The sequence below is a fragment of the Entelurus aequoreus genome, linkage group LG07 (assembly GCF_033978785.1).
Source record: "Entelurus aequoreus isolate RoL-2023_Sb linkage group LG07, RoL_Eaeq_v1.1, whole genome shotgun sequence".
Lineage (NCBI taxonomy): Eukaryota > Metazoa > Chordata > Actinopteri > Syngnathiformes > Syngnathidae > Entelurus > Entelurus aequoreus.
The window spans coordinates 66,274,828-66,292,842 of record NC_084737.1 but is presented as its reverse complement, the minus strand read 5'-3'; the positions used below and the strand labels follow the sequence as shown (position 1 = coordinate 66,292,842).

General features: G+C 39.2%; 1 protein-coding gene and 1 long non-coding RNA gene across 8 annotated transcripts in view; one reads left to right on the top strand and one right to left on the bottom strand.

Annotated features, from left to right (window-relative positions):
* The window catches only part of samd11 (sterile alpha motif domain containing 11), a 229,877-nt gene that overhangs the window by 45,023 nt on the left and 166,839 nt on the right, over window positions 1–18,015 (bottom strand). For all 7 annotated transcript variants that reach the window (XM_062054285.1, XM_062054282.1, XM_062054283.1 and 4 more), the window contains one exon: window positions 11,738–11,847. In XM_062054285.1, coding sequence (XP_061910269.1) covers window positions 11,738–11,847 — 110 coding nt within the window. The remainder of the gene's footprint in view (window positions 1–11,737; window positions 11,848–18,015) is intronic.
* The window catches only part of LOC133654183 (uncharacterized), a 69,612-nt gene that overhangs the window by 46,251 nt on the left and 5,346 nt on the right, over window positions 1–18,015 (top strand). The gene's annotated exons all lie outside the window — the stretch shown is intronic.

Here is an 18,015-nt window from a genome sequence, read left to right as displayed (position 1 = left end):
AATTCCTCTCTTACTCCGTTAATCTGTCATCTTTATCAGGCCAGCAAGGGGGAGGTGGGCGGTGGGGGCCGCGTGAGGAAAGGCGGGGTGACAGGCGGGGACGAGGGGTGGGCCGCCAGCCGCAGCCCCCCAATCAATCTCCACATTACAGCTGACAGAATGGTGCTAATAACTTATTGATCCCCCCCTCCGTGCGCCGGGGCCTCCGCCGGCCCTGAAAGCCCTGCCATTGATTGGCTTACGGGCCGATGCAGCTGGGAGGGGAAGGGGAACGGTGGGTGATGGAGATGTGGTGGGGTGGGGGGCTGGGGGGAATCGTGTGTTCGTGTCGAGGGAGGATGTGCGGCTGCCAACACGCACACAAAGTCCTCACAGTTATACAGCTGGGCGCGCCGCTCGTCTGTTTGTCCCGGTCTTTCATTCGGCGGGGGACGGAGGAAATTAAGAGAAGTGGAACGAGAAGTAAGGAGCTCAAGAAGAATTATGGGGCGCATGAGGACAAAATGTGTCGCTAACCGCTAGAAGTCATCTGGTGCACAGGTGGCTCGTGCACCAGGCGAAGTTTCCAGAAGCCGTGACTTAGCTCATTTAGATAAGTGAAGCGCCGTGATAAACGCTGATAGTTACAGAGGAGATGCTAACTAGTCATTATTTCAACTCTGTTGGTAGCCAGATTCAATTATTCTCTGATTTTAAGTGGGCCCACACAATTTACATAACGAGTTGTTTTAAAAAATGCAAACAAGGCACATTTTTCAAAGTGATTTTTCAGGCCTAAATGCAACTTTGATCTGTGAAAGGAAATGGCCCGGGTTCAGTTCAAAACTCGGCAGGGACTTGGAAGTTAAAGAAAATAGAATATAATAAAAACACTAGAGTTCTCCTGTTGTACAGAGGAATTTAGAGCAGTGTAAACACAATGCAAGTCCTTGCATTGACATTTCAATTGCCAGCTTACACTGCAGTGGACACTTGGATTCTGCAAAACACAACTTTTTTTTCAGAAATTTGTAACTCACATATTACATGTTTTTATTTTTATTTTTTTTAAAAGGCGAGAAAAAAATTTTGACTTCTGAGAACGCTGGTTTTCAAAATAAAAATATTAGCGAGGGAGAAGTCCTTAGCTTTCTGGAAATGTGACTTCTAGAACACTTTAGTTGAAGAGTGCTGAGTTATGCAACGATTCTGCATACATTGGTTCCTCAGTTTATCGTACTCTCTACTTTTTGTATGATTTAATTTTTGACAAAAATGTCCCCAGTTTTTGTGTAGCGCCCTGGTTGTCATTGCGCCTAACAATCTAGTCCGTTGGCAAACGTTTAATTGCACGCAATAGCGTGCCCAAACAAAGAATGCTACACGTTGACTACTTAGTCTCTGAGACTTTTTGGAGTACGACTGCAAAATAAGCCACTATAGGGTCAAAGAAAGTTGCAAGTGCCAGCACTTTGATAAAGAAGATGAGAAACACTATTTAATTCAAGAAAGAACTAGGAGCAAAGTACAAGGGTGGTGTCTTCTCGGCTACTATACGCCCCTCCTTTTTCTCTTATCTCTTCACTAACTGTAAAAGTGCTGTTGCATGTTTACTCCTTTATTAAATAAACAGTGGTCTCTTACCACATCGCGTTTTGCAGTCTGCAGCTTCATTCTCTCGTAGATTTTTGGGGGGTCCATTTTTATGAAGTATATGCTATGTATTTTTAAACTATGCATTTTCAAAAATGAAAATGGCTAAATGAAGTAAAACTATCAATACTACTGTAGTATTGGCCACAATAATAGGCCAAAGTAATTTAGAGTGCGTTGTGTGACCATAAAAAGTCAATTTGTGGGTCCATCATCTCACGTAAAGACATTGACTAACATTCCCCTCAGGAGAGTTACCCTAACAAATACAGCATGAAGCCAAGCATTATTTTAACATTGCAAGTCATCTTTAAAAAATGGCAACATTACTTTGTAAATAGACATAATGACTATTAATTGCAGAAAATATAAACTTTTTCCACATGTTATGTTACAAGCAGCCTTATTCCAAAATGGAATAAATTCATTTTTGTCCTCATAATTCTACTCACAATACCACATAATAACAATGTGAATATTTTTTAAATTTTTCAACAATTAAAACTAAAAAAAAAATCACATAGCATTGGTTAAAATGTATTTCCAACATGTATGCAATTACAAGTGATATACATCATATTGTTTACATATTTAAAATTTATCTTTACAACATGTTCAAAAAGAAGTAGGAAGAACCCAATCCTATAATCCTACCCCTTTTCCATTTCATAGCAATTAAGTAGCACATATGCACCTAAGTATTCACAGCCTTTACGCAATACGATGTTGAGGCATCTTTGGCAGCAATTACAGCCTCAAGTTTTCTTGAATACAATGCCACAAGCTTGGCACACCTATCTTTGGGCAGTTTGGCCCATTCTTCTTTGCAACACCTCTCAAGCTCCATCAGGTTGGATGGAAAATCTTGGTTTTCATCCAGGATGTCTCTGTACATCTCTCTGTTCATCTTTCCCTCTATCTTGACTAGTCTCCCAGTTCCTGTTGCTGAAAAACATCCCCACAGCATGATGCTGCCACCACCATGCTTCACTGTAGGGATGGTATTGGCCTGGGGATGTGCGGTGCCTGGTTTCCTCCAAACATGACGCCTGGCATTCACACCAAAGAGTTCAATATTTGTCTCATCAGACCAGAGCATTTTGTTTGTCATGGTCTGAGAATCCTTCAGGTGCATGTTAGCAAACGTTTTACCAAGAAATGGCTTCCGTCTGGCTACCATACAAGCCTGAATGGTAGATTGCTGCAGAGATGATTGTCCTTCTGAAAGGTTTTCCTCTGTCCACAGAGGAATGCTGTAGCTCTGACAGAGTGACCATCGGGTTCTGGGTCACCTCCCTGACTAGACTAAGATGAATGCAGCAATGTACAGAGACATCCTGGATGAAAACCAACACGTCCCATCCTACCTGATGGAGCTTGAGAGGTGCCGCAAAGAGGAATGGACAAAAGTGCCCAAAAATAGGTGTACCAAGTTTGAGGCATCACATTCAAAAAGACTTGAGGCTGTAATTTCTGCCAAAGGTGCATCAAGTATTGGACAAAGTATGTGAATACTTATGTACATATGTTTTTAATAAATGCATTGTTAATACATTTGCAAAAAAAATACATCAAATTCTCATTATGGGGAATTGTTTGTAGAATTTTGAGGATAAGATGCATTTATTCCATTTTGGAATAAGGCTTTTGTAACAGAACAAAATGTGGAAAAAGTGAAGCGCTGTGAATACTTTCTGGATGCACTGTATATGCAGCAAAACTTGCTTTCCAAAACATTTATCCAAATCACATCTTGATATGTTTTTAGAGTCAGTCATGATGTACATGATGTACATTAGGATGTTTTCAAGTATTTACAACCCAAACTTTCCTCTTCTTTCCTACTCTACAGCAACAGCAATCCTGTAGTGTTTGCCTTGTTTCGAATTGTCTTCCTATGCTAATCACGTAATAAGTAGCTGCGAATAATTTAAAAGCAGCTTGCACTCTCAATCAGACGCAGAAAAATAAAAGCCCTTTTCTAACATGCTGGGCTGCAGATTCACAAGCGAGTAAACATCTAAAAAAAAAACAGGCACTTCAAACCACACCAGGGGAGGTGCACTCATATAAACACACACATACACGCACACACACACACACACGCTCAAGCCTCAAACTGCTGCCGCCACCACCCCACGCACACACACACACACACACACACACACACACACCAACAAGTTGTAACTGCCTGTGGGAGTCTGAGTGGAAAGAGAGGTGGCGGCGGCGGCAGCCCAAAAAACACCTTATCTGCCTTTTTGAGTCTCCGGTCTGACCGCAGAGCCACGGTTTACAGTCTCCACAGGCCGCCAGACTCTTAGCACCGGCGCCCCTGCTCCTCCTCCCCACCCCCTCATCGCCTCTCACAGACCCTCTGAATAGCCAGCGGCTGGGGAGCGAGAGAGCGGCAACGAGGGGCGGGGGGACGACAAAAAGGAGAAGAGAAGGAGGGAGAGGCAGCCCTCCTGTCTGTCCCTCAGATTTAATTAACGGCCTACTCACAGACGACCTCCTTTCCTCCTGACCCACACACACACACACAGAAACACGCTGTCGGCCGCCATGGCTGCCGCCAGCCCTCCCTTGACGCCGTCACCACACTCATTCATCTCTCTTCCCCCTGTCTCGCTAATTCTAAATGTTTCTTCCATCACGGCCTCACTGCTGTAAGCTTTTGCCTGCTTTGCATTCTGGACGTTTACTTCCTTTTATTGTTTGAGTCACTTTACTTTTCATCTTTTATTGAATTTTTCGGGTGAAAGACTTTTAAAAGGAGTTGACAGGACAGGAAAGGCACAATATGATGAGCCTCCAAGTCAAATAATCCCCCCCCCCACCCAAACAAACCCATATGTGTATTTGGATGTCAATCCTAACCTGTGTTGATTTTGCGTGGGCACGCATCCGTGTAACTATCCTCTATGAGTGTGTAATTGTGTGCTTGCGAATGTGTGTGTCTAATTTCACTGGCAGACAGAATTAGAGCCACTGATCGGATTGGACTTGTTTACAGACACGGAGCGAGGCGCTCAAGCAGCCTGTTAAATCGCGCTTTAATGCCCAAGCGGACAGATTTTCGGGTTCTGGACCCCCTCTGGCGAAAGCAAACTGTAGTCGGCCCCTCTCCCGTCAGCACCCCCACGCACCTTCATGTCTTCTTTCATTAGGCTCTGATTTGGTCATCGCGTTCACAAGCTGATTAAGACAGCATTTGGCAAGGAAATCGATTGGAAACTGTGAGCTAAGGCGCTAGCCCGGCTGGCTTTTGAGCACTCTAATAGAGGCCACTTTGTACCCACAATGCCTTGCTATCACAGGTACCGTATGGGCAATTAATCCTGCAGACAAAGGGATGAGCAAACAGAGAGAGAGAGGGTATGTAGGTGTTGGGTCTGAGCTGATTTGCCACTAGCTAATAGGATGAGAAACGACAGGGTCACACTGGGGGAAAACTTAGGGTTGCTGACCAGGAAGTTACATTTGAAAAAGTGGGGTTCATATACACTATATTGCCGAAAGTATTTGGCCACCCATCCAAATGATGAGAATCAGGTGTCCTAATCACTTGGCCCAGCCACAGGTGTATAAAATCAAGCACTTGGGCATGGAGACTGTTTCTACAAACATTTGTGAAAGAATGGGCCACTCTCAGTGATTTCCAGCGTGGAACTGTCATAGGATGCCACCTGTGCAACAAATCCAGTCGTGAAATTTCCTCGCTCCTGAATATTCCAAAGTCAACTGTGGGCTTTATTATAAGAAAACTGAAGAGTTTGGGAACAACAGCAACTCAGACACCAAGTGGTAGGCCACGTAATCGGACAGAGAGAGGTCAGCGGATGCTGAAGCGCATAGTGCAAAGACTTTCTGCACAGTCAGTGGCTACAAAGCTCCAAACTTCATGTGATCTTGCAATTAGCCCACGTACAGTACGCAGAGAGCTTAATGGAATGGGTGTCCATGGCTGAGCAGCTGCATCTAAGCCATACATCACCAAGTCCAATGCAAAGCGTGGGATGCAGTGGTGTAAAGCACGTCGCCACTGGACTCTAGAGCAGTGGAGATGCCTTCTCTGGAGTGATGAATCACGCTTTTCCATCTGGCAATCTGATGGACCAGTCTGGGTTTGGAGGTTGCCAGGAGAACGCTACATTTCAGACTGCATTGTGCAGAGTGTGAAATTTGGTGGAGGAGGAATTATGGTGTGGGGTTGGTTTTCAGGAGTTGGGCTTGGCCCCTTAGTTTCAGTGAAATGCTCCAGGATACCAAAACATTTTGGACAATTCCATGCTCCCAACCTTGTGGGAACAGTTTGGAGCGGGCCCCTTCCTCTTCCAACATGACTGTGCACCAGTGCACAAAGCAAGGTCCATAAAGACATGGATGACAGAGTCTGGTGTGGATGAACTTGACTGGCCTGCAGAGTCCTGACCTGAACCCGATAGAACACCTTTGGGATGAATTAGAACGGAGACTGGGAGCCAGGCCTTCTCGACCAACATCAGTGTGTGACCTCACCAATGCGCTTTTGGAAGAATGGTGGAAAATTTCTATAAACACACTCTGCAACCTTGTGGACAGCCTTCCCAGAAGAGTTGACGCTGTAATAGCTGCAAAAAGTGGACCTACATCATATTGAACCCTATGGGTTAGGAATGGGATGGCACTTCCAGTTCATATGTGAGTCAAGGCAGGTGGCCAAATACTTTTGGCAATATAGTGTATTTCTGCTCTGTAGTAAGTACTCCATCCCATCCGCCTCCCAGTCTGATAATCCCCAGATTTCAACGTAATACACGCCCACATGTGTATTTAAGCATGAATCTTAACCTGTTTTAGGAATAAACTACAAACACTCAAACGTATATCTTGTTTTTTTGCCCATGATGTTTATTAAATCCGCATTGTCATGTTTTAACTTGCTGGAATATAAAGACAATATAACATACATCCATAAACGTGGATGCATATGAAAAAGTGTAATATATTTATCTGTACAGCGGGGTTTGGTGGTAGCGGGGTGTATATTGTAGCGTCCCGGTAGAGTTAGTTCTGCAAGGGGTTCTGGGTATTTGTCCTGTTGTGTTTATGTTGTGTTACGGTGCGGATGTTCTCCCGAAATGTGTTTGTCATTCTTGTTTGGTGTGGGTTCACAGTGTGGCGCATATTTGTAACAGTGTTAAAGTTGTTTATACGTCCACCCTCAGTGTGACCTGTATGGCTGTTGATCAAGTATGCATTGCATTCACTCATGTGTATTATTATTATGTTATTTGGTATAATAATTATTTTATGAATTTTTTTTAAACAAATTACAGATTAGAAAAGCTCCTTCTGGCTGCATGTAGCTGGCCTAAAAACATATATTTTTTAAATGTATTATTTAAAACATTTTTGTAAAATTTATTAAGAATAGCAATTTTGAAATTGATAAATCTGCGATTTAGAATCAGGATGAATAAGAATTGCGGTTCTGATGTGAATAGATTGTTTTGTGCACCCCTATTATTTGATATTATAATTATAATGAAAGGTTTTCCAAAGAGGTAACAGGTTAGAAAAGCTCCTTCTGGTTGCATGGAGATGGCCAAAAAACATATTTTTAAAATCAGATTTAAAAAAAATAAATAAAGTAATGACTAAATTTTTTATTATTTTTTTTAATCTATTTGTTAAAATTATTAATCGATTTAGAATCTGGGTGAATAAGAATCGCATTTCCGATGTAAATCGATTTTTTTGTTCAATTATTCAAATAAAAAATTGTATAGCCTCTATGGGCATTCTAGGGAAAACAGTTGATGTTTTTATTTTTTCTAATAAATGCACAAAATCAACATTGAAATGACACTTTTAACATATGAACACTAAAAATATATATATTTTTAAATGATCCGTTGTTTGCCGCAGCCACACACCATCGCTCTCATGTGCGCTTTATTGCAGCCGCCATGTGGAAACTACACTATATCCACATATTTAAAGTTCTGAGCGCTCCATGTGGTCAGGATTTCATTATTTTGTTGTAGTTACACTCATTAAACGATTAATTGAAACAACAATATATTAATCTAAACTATTGTCTAAATTAATTGGATTAATCATTGCAGTCCTGGTATGCTTGTATGATTAGTTCTTTTCTAAATAATGGCAAAAGCACCTCTACATTTTCGAGGCCTCAGAATAGGTTAGTAAAGTTAGAACATTTTTTGGGGGGTTGTTTTTACTCTCAGGCTTTGCTATTTAATTGTATGCATATGTAAGACATTGCCATACATTTCTCAGTTGGCTTAAAGGCCTACTGAAATGATTTTTATTTATTTAAACGGGAATAGCAGATCCATTCTATGTGTCATACTTGATCATTTCGCGATATTGCCATATTTTTGCTGAAAGGATTTAGTAGAGAAAATCGACGATAAAGTTCGCAACTTTTGCTCGCTAATAAAAAAAGCCTCGCCTGTACCGGAAGTAGCGTGACGTCACAGGCGCTAGTATTCCTCACAATTCCCCATTGTTTACAATGGAGCGAGAGAGATTCGGACCGAGAAAGTGACGATTACCCCATTAATTTGAGCGAGGATGAAAGATTCGTAGATGAGGAACGTTACAGTGAAGGACTTGAGAGGCAGTGATGGACGTATCTTTTTTCGCTCTGACCGTAACTTAGGTACAAGCTGGCTCATTGGATTCCACACTCTCCTTTTTCTATTGTAGATCACAGATTTGTATTTTAAACCACCTCGGATACTATATCCTCTTGAAAATGAGAGTCGAGCACGCGAAATGGACATTTAAAGTGACTTTTATCTCCAAGACAATACATCGGTGACACACTTAGCTACTGAGCTAATGTGCTAGCATCGTTCTCAAATGAAGATAGAAACAAAATAAATAAACCCCTGACTGGAAGGATAGACAGAAGAGCAAAAATATTATTAAACCATGTACATGTAACTACACGGTTAAAAATTCTCAGCCTGGTAAGGCTTAACAATGCTGTTGCTAACGACACTAAGGCTAATTTAGCAACCGGAACTCACAGAACTATGTACTCTCTCCTTTTTCTATTGTGTATCACGGATTTGTATTTTAAACCACCTCGAATACTATATCCTCTTGAAAATGAGAGTCGAGCATGCGAAATGGACATTTAAAGTGACTTTTTTCTCCAAGACAATACATCGGTGACACACTTAGCTACTGAGCTAACGTGCTAGCATCGTTCTCAAATGAAGATAGAAACAAAATAAAAAAAAACCCTGACTGGAAGGATAGACAGAAGAGCAAAAATACTATTAAACCATGTACATGTAACTACACGGTTAAAAATTCTCAGCCTGGTAAGGCTTAACAATGCTGTTGCTAACGACGCTAAGGCTAATTTAGCAACTTAGCAGCCGGAACTCACAGAACTATGATAAAACATTAGCGCTCCACCTACGCCAGCCAGCCCTCATCTTCCCATCAACAGCCGTGCTCACCTGCGTTCCAGCGATCAACGGCGCGACGAAGGACTTCATCTGTGGGTTTGGCGGCAAGCATCGGCTAGGCGTCTTCTATCAGGGTAAGTAGTCCTTGTTGTGTTGCTGTAAGTATTGTACTTAACCGCTAAGACACCGATCGATCCCACCTACAACGTTCTGCTTTGCAGCCTCCATTGTTCATTAAACAAATTGCAAAAGATTCACCAACACAGATGTCCAGAATACTGTGGAATTTTGTCGAAGAAAACAGAGCTTTGTGTATTGTGTCCAATAGGGCCCAAACACTTCTGTGCATTTTATGACGTCACGCGCATAAATCATATCCAAAGGAGATTTTCAACCGGAAGTGTGGCGGGAATTTTAAAATTGCACTTTATAAGTTAACCCGGCCGTATTGGCATGTGTTTCAATGTTAAGATTTCATCATTGATATATAAACTATCAGACTGCGTGGTCGGTAGTAGTGGGTTTCAGTAGGCCTTTAATTCATTATTTTTATTCATCTATTAGATTTTTTTTTTTAGTTATGTATTAACAATATACCATGTAGTGATGCTTTATAAACTCAAGAATTAAGATGAATAGTCTTATTTCATGTCTTTAAATAATACATTACAATCATTAAATTACAGTGTAATATTTACAACAAAAAAATATATAAATACACCGTATTTTTCGGAGTATAAGTCGCACTGGAGTATAAGTCGCACCGGCCGAAAATGCATAATAAAGAAGGAAAAAAACATATATAAGTCGCACTGGAGTATAAGTCGCATTTTTTGGGGAAATTGATTTGATAAAACCCAACACCAACAATAGACATTTGAAAGGCAATTTAAAATAAATCAAGAATAGTGAACAACATGCTGAATAAGTGTACGTTATATGACGCATAAATAACCAACTGAGAACGTGCCTGGTATGTTAACGTAGCATATTATGGTAAGAGTCATTCAAATAACTATAACATATAGAACATGCTATACGTTTACCAAACAATCTGTCACTCCTAATCGCTAAATCCCATGAAATCTTATACGTCTAGTCTCTTACGTGAATGAGCTAAATAATATTATTTGATATTTTACGGTAATGTGTTAATAATTTCACACATAAGTCGCTCTTGAGTATAAGTCGCACCCCCGGCCAAACTATGAAAAAAACTGCGACTTATAGTCTGAAAAATACAGTATATATAAACATAAATATATATATATGTATATATATATATATATATATAAATATATATATATATATATATATATATATATATATATATATATATATATATATATATATATATATATATATATATAATGCACATTTATATCATTATTATTAAAAACAGTAATAATATAAATAATTTATTTAAAATATTTGTTTGTTGCTTTTAATTTTACTTCCTGTATTTGAAAATCCTTGCTTGTGTTTGCATACAACACAAAAAATCCTTAGTATGTGGAATTTAATTATGAAATGGATTAAGCAAATAAATCAAACAATGTACTAATATGATCCAGTTTAAGAAACTGTTCAAAATCAACATGTTTACAAAGTACAAAGACAAAAAATCCTGATAAACATCTTGAACCGTATTATAAAACTAGATAATTGTATACATCTTATTACGTGACTCACAACTTATAAACAACTATTTATTCATGAGGATTGTTTTTAAGATTGATTTCATTTGCTTGTGATACAAATCGAGCACAGGAAGTGAACAAATATGTTAACAATTGCAATGAAATGGAAAAGGGGTTGGGTTACTAAATAAGATCTGCTTCTTCCTACTCCTTTTCGGTCATGTTGTAATGACAAACTGGGGACTATGTACCATAGTGTAACGGTATGCATGTTCTAATTAAACTAATACATAACCGTAATCATACATTTTTTGCAACAAACATACTCTTTAATTCTAATACGACCAGTTATTAAGCACCGTAGCCCAAACTTGTAGTTCAGATAAAAGACATTTAACATGAAAAAACATCCTAACAATTAGCTGACAGAGTGATCTCACACACAGATTGAACCAGTCCTACAGTTTTGCAACAACTACTGCTTGTGCTGCCCAGCTAGTAACCAATGAAAATGATGTGCTGTTTTTCTACAGTGTTCAGCCTACACACACGCATATGTCATTGTTAACCCAAGTGACATAAAACGTCCAATACAGCGCGATAATAGCTGATTAGCGGGACCGTTACCTAGCCATATGTCTTTAATGGCTACACAATATCCTCACACAGACTACTTGACAAATAGCTGTGATTAAATGCTGTCTGTTCTGTCTGTAAGCTGCAAGAAAAGCTCTTAGCTTATAGCACACCATGGCTCCTCTGCGCACTGGATTAATGGCAAACAACGCTATTTATTTAGAGGTAATTTAAAACATGGGGTTTAACCCCCCTGGAGTGATGCACGGTATGGAGGAAGAACATTAAGTGACAGACCTTCAGGAAAGGAATAATACGCTTACAGTAAGTTAAAATCCCCCAAATGCAACAAATTGGTCAAATAAAAGGATGAAGCTTACATGTGTTGTAGGGAATGTCACACAAACATGTACTGTACAGTTTATACAGTATGTGCAGCATCAGCGGAGGTCCTACCTGTGTGTCCTGTACTGGTGTTGTGGTCGGAAGCAGACTGACCCTCAGGCACGCCATGCTGTCTGCTGTGGTGCAGGTTGGAGATGATTGTAGAGAGGTCACTGTCACGACTAACACACACCAGAAAGAGAAAGAGAAGAGCAATAAACTGTTAAACACCTCCAAACAAACAGAAATCCCACAAAAAAAAAAAAGATCCAAACCACTTTGGAATAAACTCTCGCCACACTTGACTTACACGAGAAAGGCTCCAAGCAGACAGTAGGACTAACCCCCCAAAACACAAACTCAGCAGCTACAAGTGTTGTTGTGGTTGTTGTTGTCGGCGCAGGTGTGTAATGCACTCTGACAAACTACTGCATCCAGCACTTTTGGGTCTCATCCCTACCCATCTTCCATACTCGGATGCAGATTCACCACTCCTAAGTCGTTTAACAGCTTAAAACCTGATTATGGAGCTTCTTAGACCTCCATAGCGCTTGTTTGAAGGGAAGATTGAATATTGCAGACATATTAAAATGAGTTGGGTGACGGTGAAATAACGTGGTCCGTAAATTATGTTTTTCATGCACTGCACGGAAAATAATCCGTTTGCACAGTTGTGAATTTTAAGTTGTGTTGTCTGAGGTATACTATTAATTAAAAAGTCATCTCATAACCAGGTTGGAACAATAATATAGTCACCACTTTACAATGCACAAATAATTACCCTATTTTTCGGACTATAAGTCGCAGTTTTTTTCATAGTTTGGCCGGGGGTGCGACTTATACTCAGGAGCGACTTATGTGTGAAATTATTAACACATTACCGTAAAATATCAAATAATATTATTTAGCTCATTCACGTAAGAGACTAGACGTATAAGATTTCATGGGATTTAGCGATTAGGAGTGACAGATTGTTTGGTAAACGTATAGCATGTTCTATATGTTATAGTTATTTGAATGACTCTTACCATAATATGTTACGTTAACATACCATGCACGTTCTCAGTTGGTTATTTATGCGTCATATAACATACACTTATTCAGCCTGTTGTTCACTATTCTTTATTTATTTTAAATTGCCTTTCAAATTTCTATTCTTGGTGTTGGGTTTTATCAAATACATTTCCCCAAAAAATGCAATTTATACTCCAGTGCGACTTATATATGTATTTTACCTTCTTTATTATGCATTTTCGGCCGGTGCGACTTATACTCCGGAGCGACTTATACTCCAAAAAAGACCTGAAAACACAAGCCTGAATTACTTTCTGCTTTAACCGCAATGGCTTACAGTAAGGAGCGTTATTGCATTGTAACTTGTATGACCTACATCAAAGCTATGATGGTTTTTGTCTTTTCTGACTAATAAATATTGTTACAATGTTGGATAATCATGTTAAAAAATGCCAAAGTGTCAAATCATAAGGTTCATGCATTTTGCTTCGAGCTTGGACGCGGTTCTGGATGCCTCTCTTTGGCTAAGTGTGATGTCACCACGAGGTGGAAGCACTTATTTGGACATTAAGTCAAGCTGTCAGCCAGAGGGGGAGGAGCTCATCCCCACTCTGTCTGCTTTGGCTTATGAGAAAACACACAAAAAGGGAGGATAAAGTATAATTTTCATAGAATCTTGGCATGCACATAATAACACCGACGTGGGACATGCAGTGACATAAATGCTACTAAAAGCAGCTCTGAATCGATCTGAGAGTGTGCAGGTGTACTTATTGTTGTGGCCGAGTGAATATATATGTTTATGAAGTTTATTTTTGATCATGTCTGGGTAAAAATAATTTCTGTGACAACTTCAAGATATATATTCAAACATTTTCAAAATATAAATGATGATACTTTTGGAGAGGGTGGGGCGTGGTTTCATTTGCAATCTACGAACGTCTCCACAATCAAACATCTTCCAGACACTTTTAAAAAAACGGGTTATAAATGTGACTGGAGCAAAATGTACGCAAACTTTACACCAAAGCATATCCAATACATGTTATCTAGACCACAAGGAAGTGAATTAAATGTAGATTTAACCAGTAGAGTGGAAAAACAAGTTGCATCTATTTTGAAGCTATTCTAATATTCAACTGATGTATGACACCAAAAGTTTGCGAGCAAATAGATACGATCAAAATAGCACCAATTTCACGGAGATTTCCGAGCCATTTTGATAGAGAATGAGGAAGCCAGTCACGTGATTGCGTGACGTCGCGCTAGGAACCAAAGATCCCTTCCCCATCGACAACAATGCTAATCAAGCAGACTTTGTAAGAGCCAACACCTATTACTTTTGGAAAAATGATGATCCAGAACCTCATATTTTTGAGTCCGAACACAAAGAGGATGAGCAATAAGTTTTAAAAGCCGACTCCTACCCGGCGAATGCAGCTTTAGTGTGACACTATAGCATGTGCAGCATTACTAGGTGCTAAACATACAGACTAACCATAATAGAACACTCACTGTATAAATTCCACTCTCTGGGATGTTGACCGAGGGGGCGCTCACATAATTCCATTTAGGTGAAGAAATAATCGCAATCCCCAGGTTAAAAAAAAGGTTCTAAATTATAATCTAGTATTCACTTTTAGCAAGTTTGAGACAAAGCAGAAGCAGCCACCAGTTTAGTTTATGGCAATATTTTAATGAAAATCAACCCTTTTTTGTTTGTTTTAAAATCTGCCGTATATAATAAAAATCGAAAAACGGCCCTAATTTAGTTTTTTGACTTGCGTTTCAGACTTGGAAATCGAATGAACGGAAGGTACACGGACCCACGGAAAACATGATTTCAATGCATAATGGATAGTAATTTTTGATTTTGTTTAGTTACTAGGTACTATTGACTTTGCTTTGCTCAAACTATTTTATGAAATAAAAGAAGAAATAAAATTTAGTTGAAATATTGTGCTGATATTGTTCAACTGTCAATAGCACTCACTATAAATAAGGTAAAACATTTACAGTTGGTACAAGTGATCCGTATTGGTATTGGTATCGGCCGATCTCACTCATGGATGATCTTTATCGGAATCGGCAGCATAAATCCCCGTTTGGAACATTCCTAGTTCAGAGTTGTGTGCGTGCTAATTGACTTGTAAAAATTTCATGTACAAAATATACAACATAAAGTAGCAAGAAACACATCAATAATAAATAAAGCAAAACATGTTCTAGACCAGGGGTCCCCAAACTTTTTGACTCCGGGGCCGCATTGGGGTAAAACAATTTGGCTGGGGGCCGCGCTATATATATATATATATATATATATATATATATATATATATATATATATATATATATATATATATATATATATATATATATATATACACTACCGTTCAAAAGTTTGGGGTCACCCAAACAATTTTGTGGAATAGCCTTCATTTCTAAGAACAAGAATAGACTGTCGAGTTTCAGATGAAAGTTCTCTTTTTCTGGCCATTTTGAGCGTTTAATTGACCCCACAAATGTGCTGCTCCAGAAACTCAATCTGCTCAAAGGAAGGTCAGTTTTGTAGCTTCTGTAACGAGCTAAACTGTTTTCAGATGTGTGAACATGATTGCACAAGGGTTTTCTAATCATCAATTAGCCTTCTGAGCCAATGAGCAAACACATTGTACCATTAGAACACTGGAGTGATAGTTGCTGGAAATGGGCCTCTATACACCTATGTAGATATTGCACCAAAAACCAGACATTTGCAGCTAGAATAGTCATTTACCACATTAGCAATGTATAGAGTGTATTTCTTTAAAGTTAAGACTAGTTTAAAGTTATCTTCATTGAAAAGTACAGTGCTTTTCCTTCAAAAATAAGGACATTTCAATGTGACCCCAAACTTTTGAACGGTAGTGTATATATACTGTATATATATATTATATGTAAATGTGTGTGTGTCTATATATATATGTATATGTAAATGTGTATATATGTGTGTGTATATATGTATATGTCTATGTACATGTATATGTCCATGTACTGTATATATATATATGTATATGTGTATATATATATATATGTATATGTGTATATATGTATATGTGTATATATGTATATGTGTCTATATGTGCGAGTATCTATATATATCTATATATATATATATATATATATATATATATATATATATATATATATATATATATATATATATGTATTCATACATATATATTCCTCGCGCACTAATTGACTTAAAGAGCGCACTTGCTGCATGTCACGTTATCGATGGTAAAATGCATTTTTAGACAATATGATTTGCCTGAGTGGCTAGGAGACGGTAGAAAATGGACTAGTAAGGACAAATTTTTAAAAAAATTAAAATAAAAAAATAAAAAATTATATATATATATTTTTTTTACTTGGGACTTCCCGCGGGCCGGATTTTGGACGCTGGAGGGCTGTATCCGGCCCGTGGGCCGTAGTTTGGGGACCCCTGTTCTAGACCAAAAATCACTTCATATTCTTTACTGCTCGCTAGTGTTACCATATCTGAGTTACTGTGTAGAAATATGGGGAATCAACTACAAAAGTGCGCTTTATTCACTAAATGTGTTACAAAAAGATCAATTAGAATAATACATAATGTTGGATATAGAGAACATAGAAACTCTCTATTCATTAAATCACAATTATTGAAATTCAACGATTTGGTGCATTTGCAAACAGCTAAAATGATGTATAAAGCAAACTATAACCTGCTACCCAAGAATGTACAACAATTCTTCTCAACAAAAGAGGTGAAATATAACCTTAGAGGAAAATCTAATTTGAAACATTTGTATGCTCGTACAATACTTAAAACCTTTAGCATATCTGTATGTGGAATTAAATTATAGAATGGATTAACCAAAGAAATCAAACAAAGCACCAATATGATTCAGTTCAAGAGACTGTTCAAACTACAAGTGTTCACAAAGTACACAGAACAAGAATTATGATGAACATCTTGAACCTCTTTTTTTTTTTTTTTTTCTTTCATTGAGACAAAGATAATTTATGTATTTAATATTTGACTTACTATGGTATATTATTTATTTGTTCACTGTTCTGTTACAGAGAACAAGGGAATTAGATACAATTGCTATGGTATGAAAAGGGGTAGGATTAAATAAGCTCTGCTTCTTCCTACTCCTTTTTGGACGTGCTGTAATGAAACAACTGCAAATGTGTGATGCATTACATTGCATCGTATGCATGTTCCAAATAAACTGAACTGAACTCGTGCTTGCTAAAACTTTGCAGAGACAGGGACTTCCCAACTGTAGGGGGAGCTCTGGTGCAGAAAACGTATCCTTATGCTTTCTTTAAACTCAAAACCCACACAGCGGAGAGCCCCCCACGCCCCCCCAAAAAAAGCGGGGTTACCTTTCAAAGTTGGCTGGAGCGGCCCAATTTCCAGCAATTACCTCTTTTCCTCGCCAGTAGACCCGCACAACTGTGTCATGGGGGTATTTCATTTGCAATCTGATTACCATCCTGATCGCATTAAATGCCATAATGATGGGAAATAGCCGCTTAGCATTCAGGGGGAGTGTAGTGGAAATGTAGTCACGCCTAATGGCAAACAGCTTGTGGAGAGGCTCAGGCTCGACTTTTTTTCGGCTAAGTTTTCCTCATTTTGTCACGTTATCACCCAAGTAGAGCTTTTTGTGTGATGTCATAAGCATCCTCACATGTCACACACAAATAATCCTGATTGGAAGCAGAGGACTCTCTGAAGGGGGTCTTGCTGTGACTCGGCAAGGCAGCCGTTTATGGGACAGAAGCGGTGAATGGTGCTTCGCTGCCACCGCTATGACGATGCCACACTGTTTGCGGCCGCCGGATTTGGGTTTTTTACAGCCTCATGATTACAGGCTGCCGCCGTAATGTCAGGCTGCGGGCCGCCAGGCTGCTCTCCACACGCTAACAGAAAAGATGAAGGCGAGCGCCGAGGGGCCTAATGCTCAGTGTCACAGAGGCGATGACTCAGAAAACAGTCACACGGTCACCTAAGCAAGGAGACACTCGGATTGGCCGGCGAACAGCAAACATTTTTACGCTAACTATAGACTTCTTTTTAAGACGCTAACTTTAAAACCAGAAACCGTCCTTGTCTGGGAGAGCGAGGGGTTTTCTTCACAATGAAAATTAAATGCAGAAAAGAGTGCTTTAAAGTCATATGTCAAGACGAAATGCTAACAAACCACGCCTGACACCCTGCTGGAAGCCAAGTCCATCAATCAGATAGCTGCGTTAAAACGCCACCCTCGGCCCGTCACTCAAAGTGATCATGATAATACTGT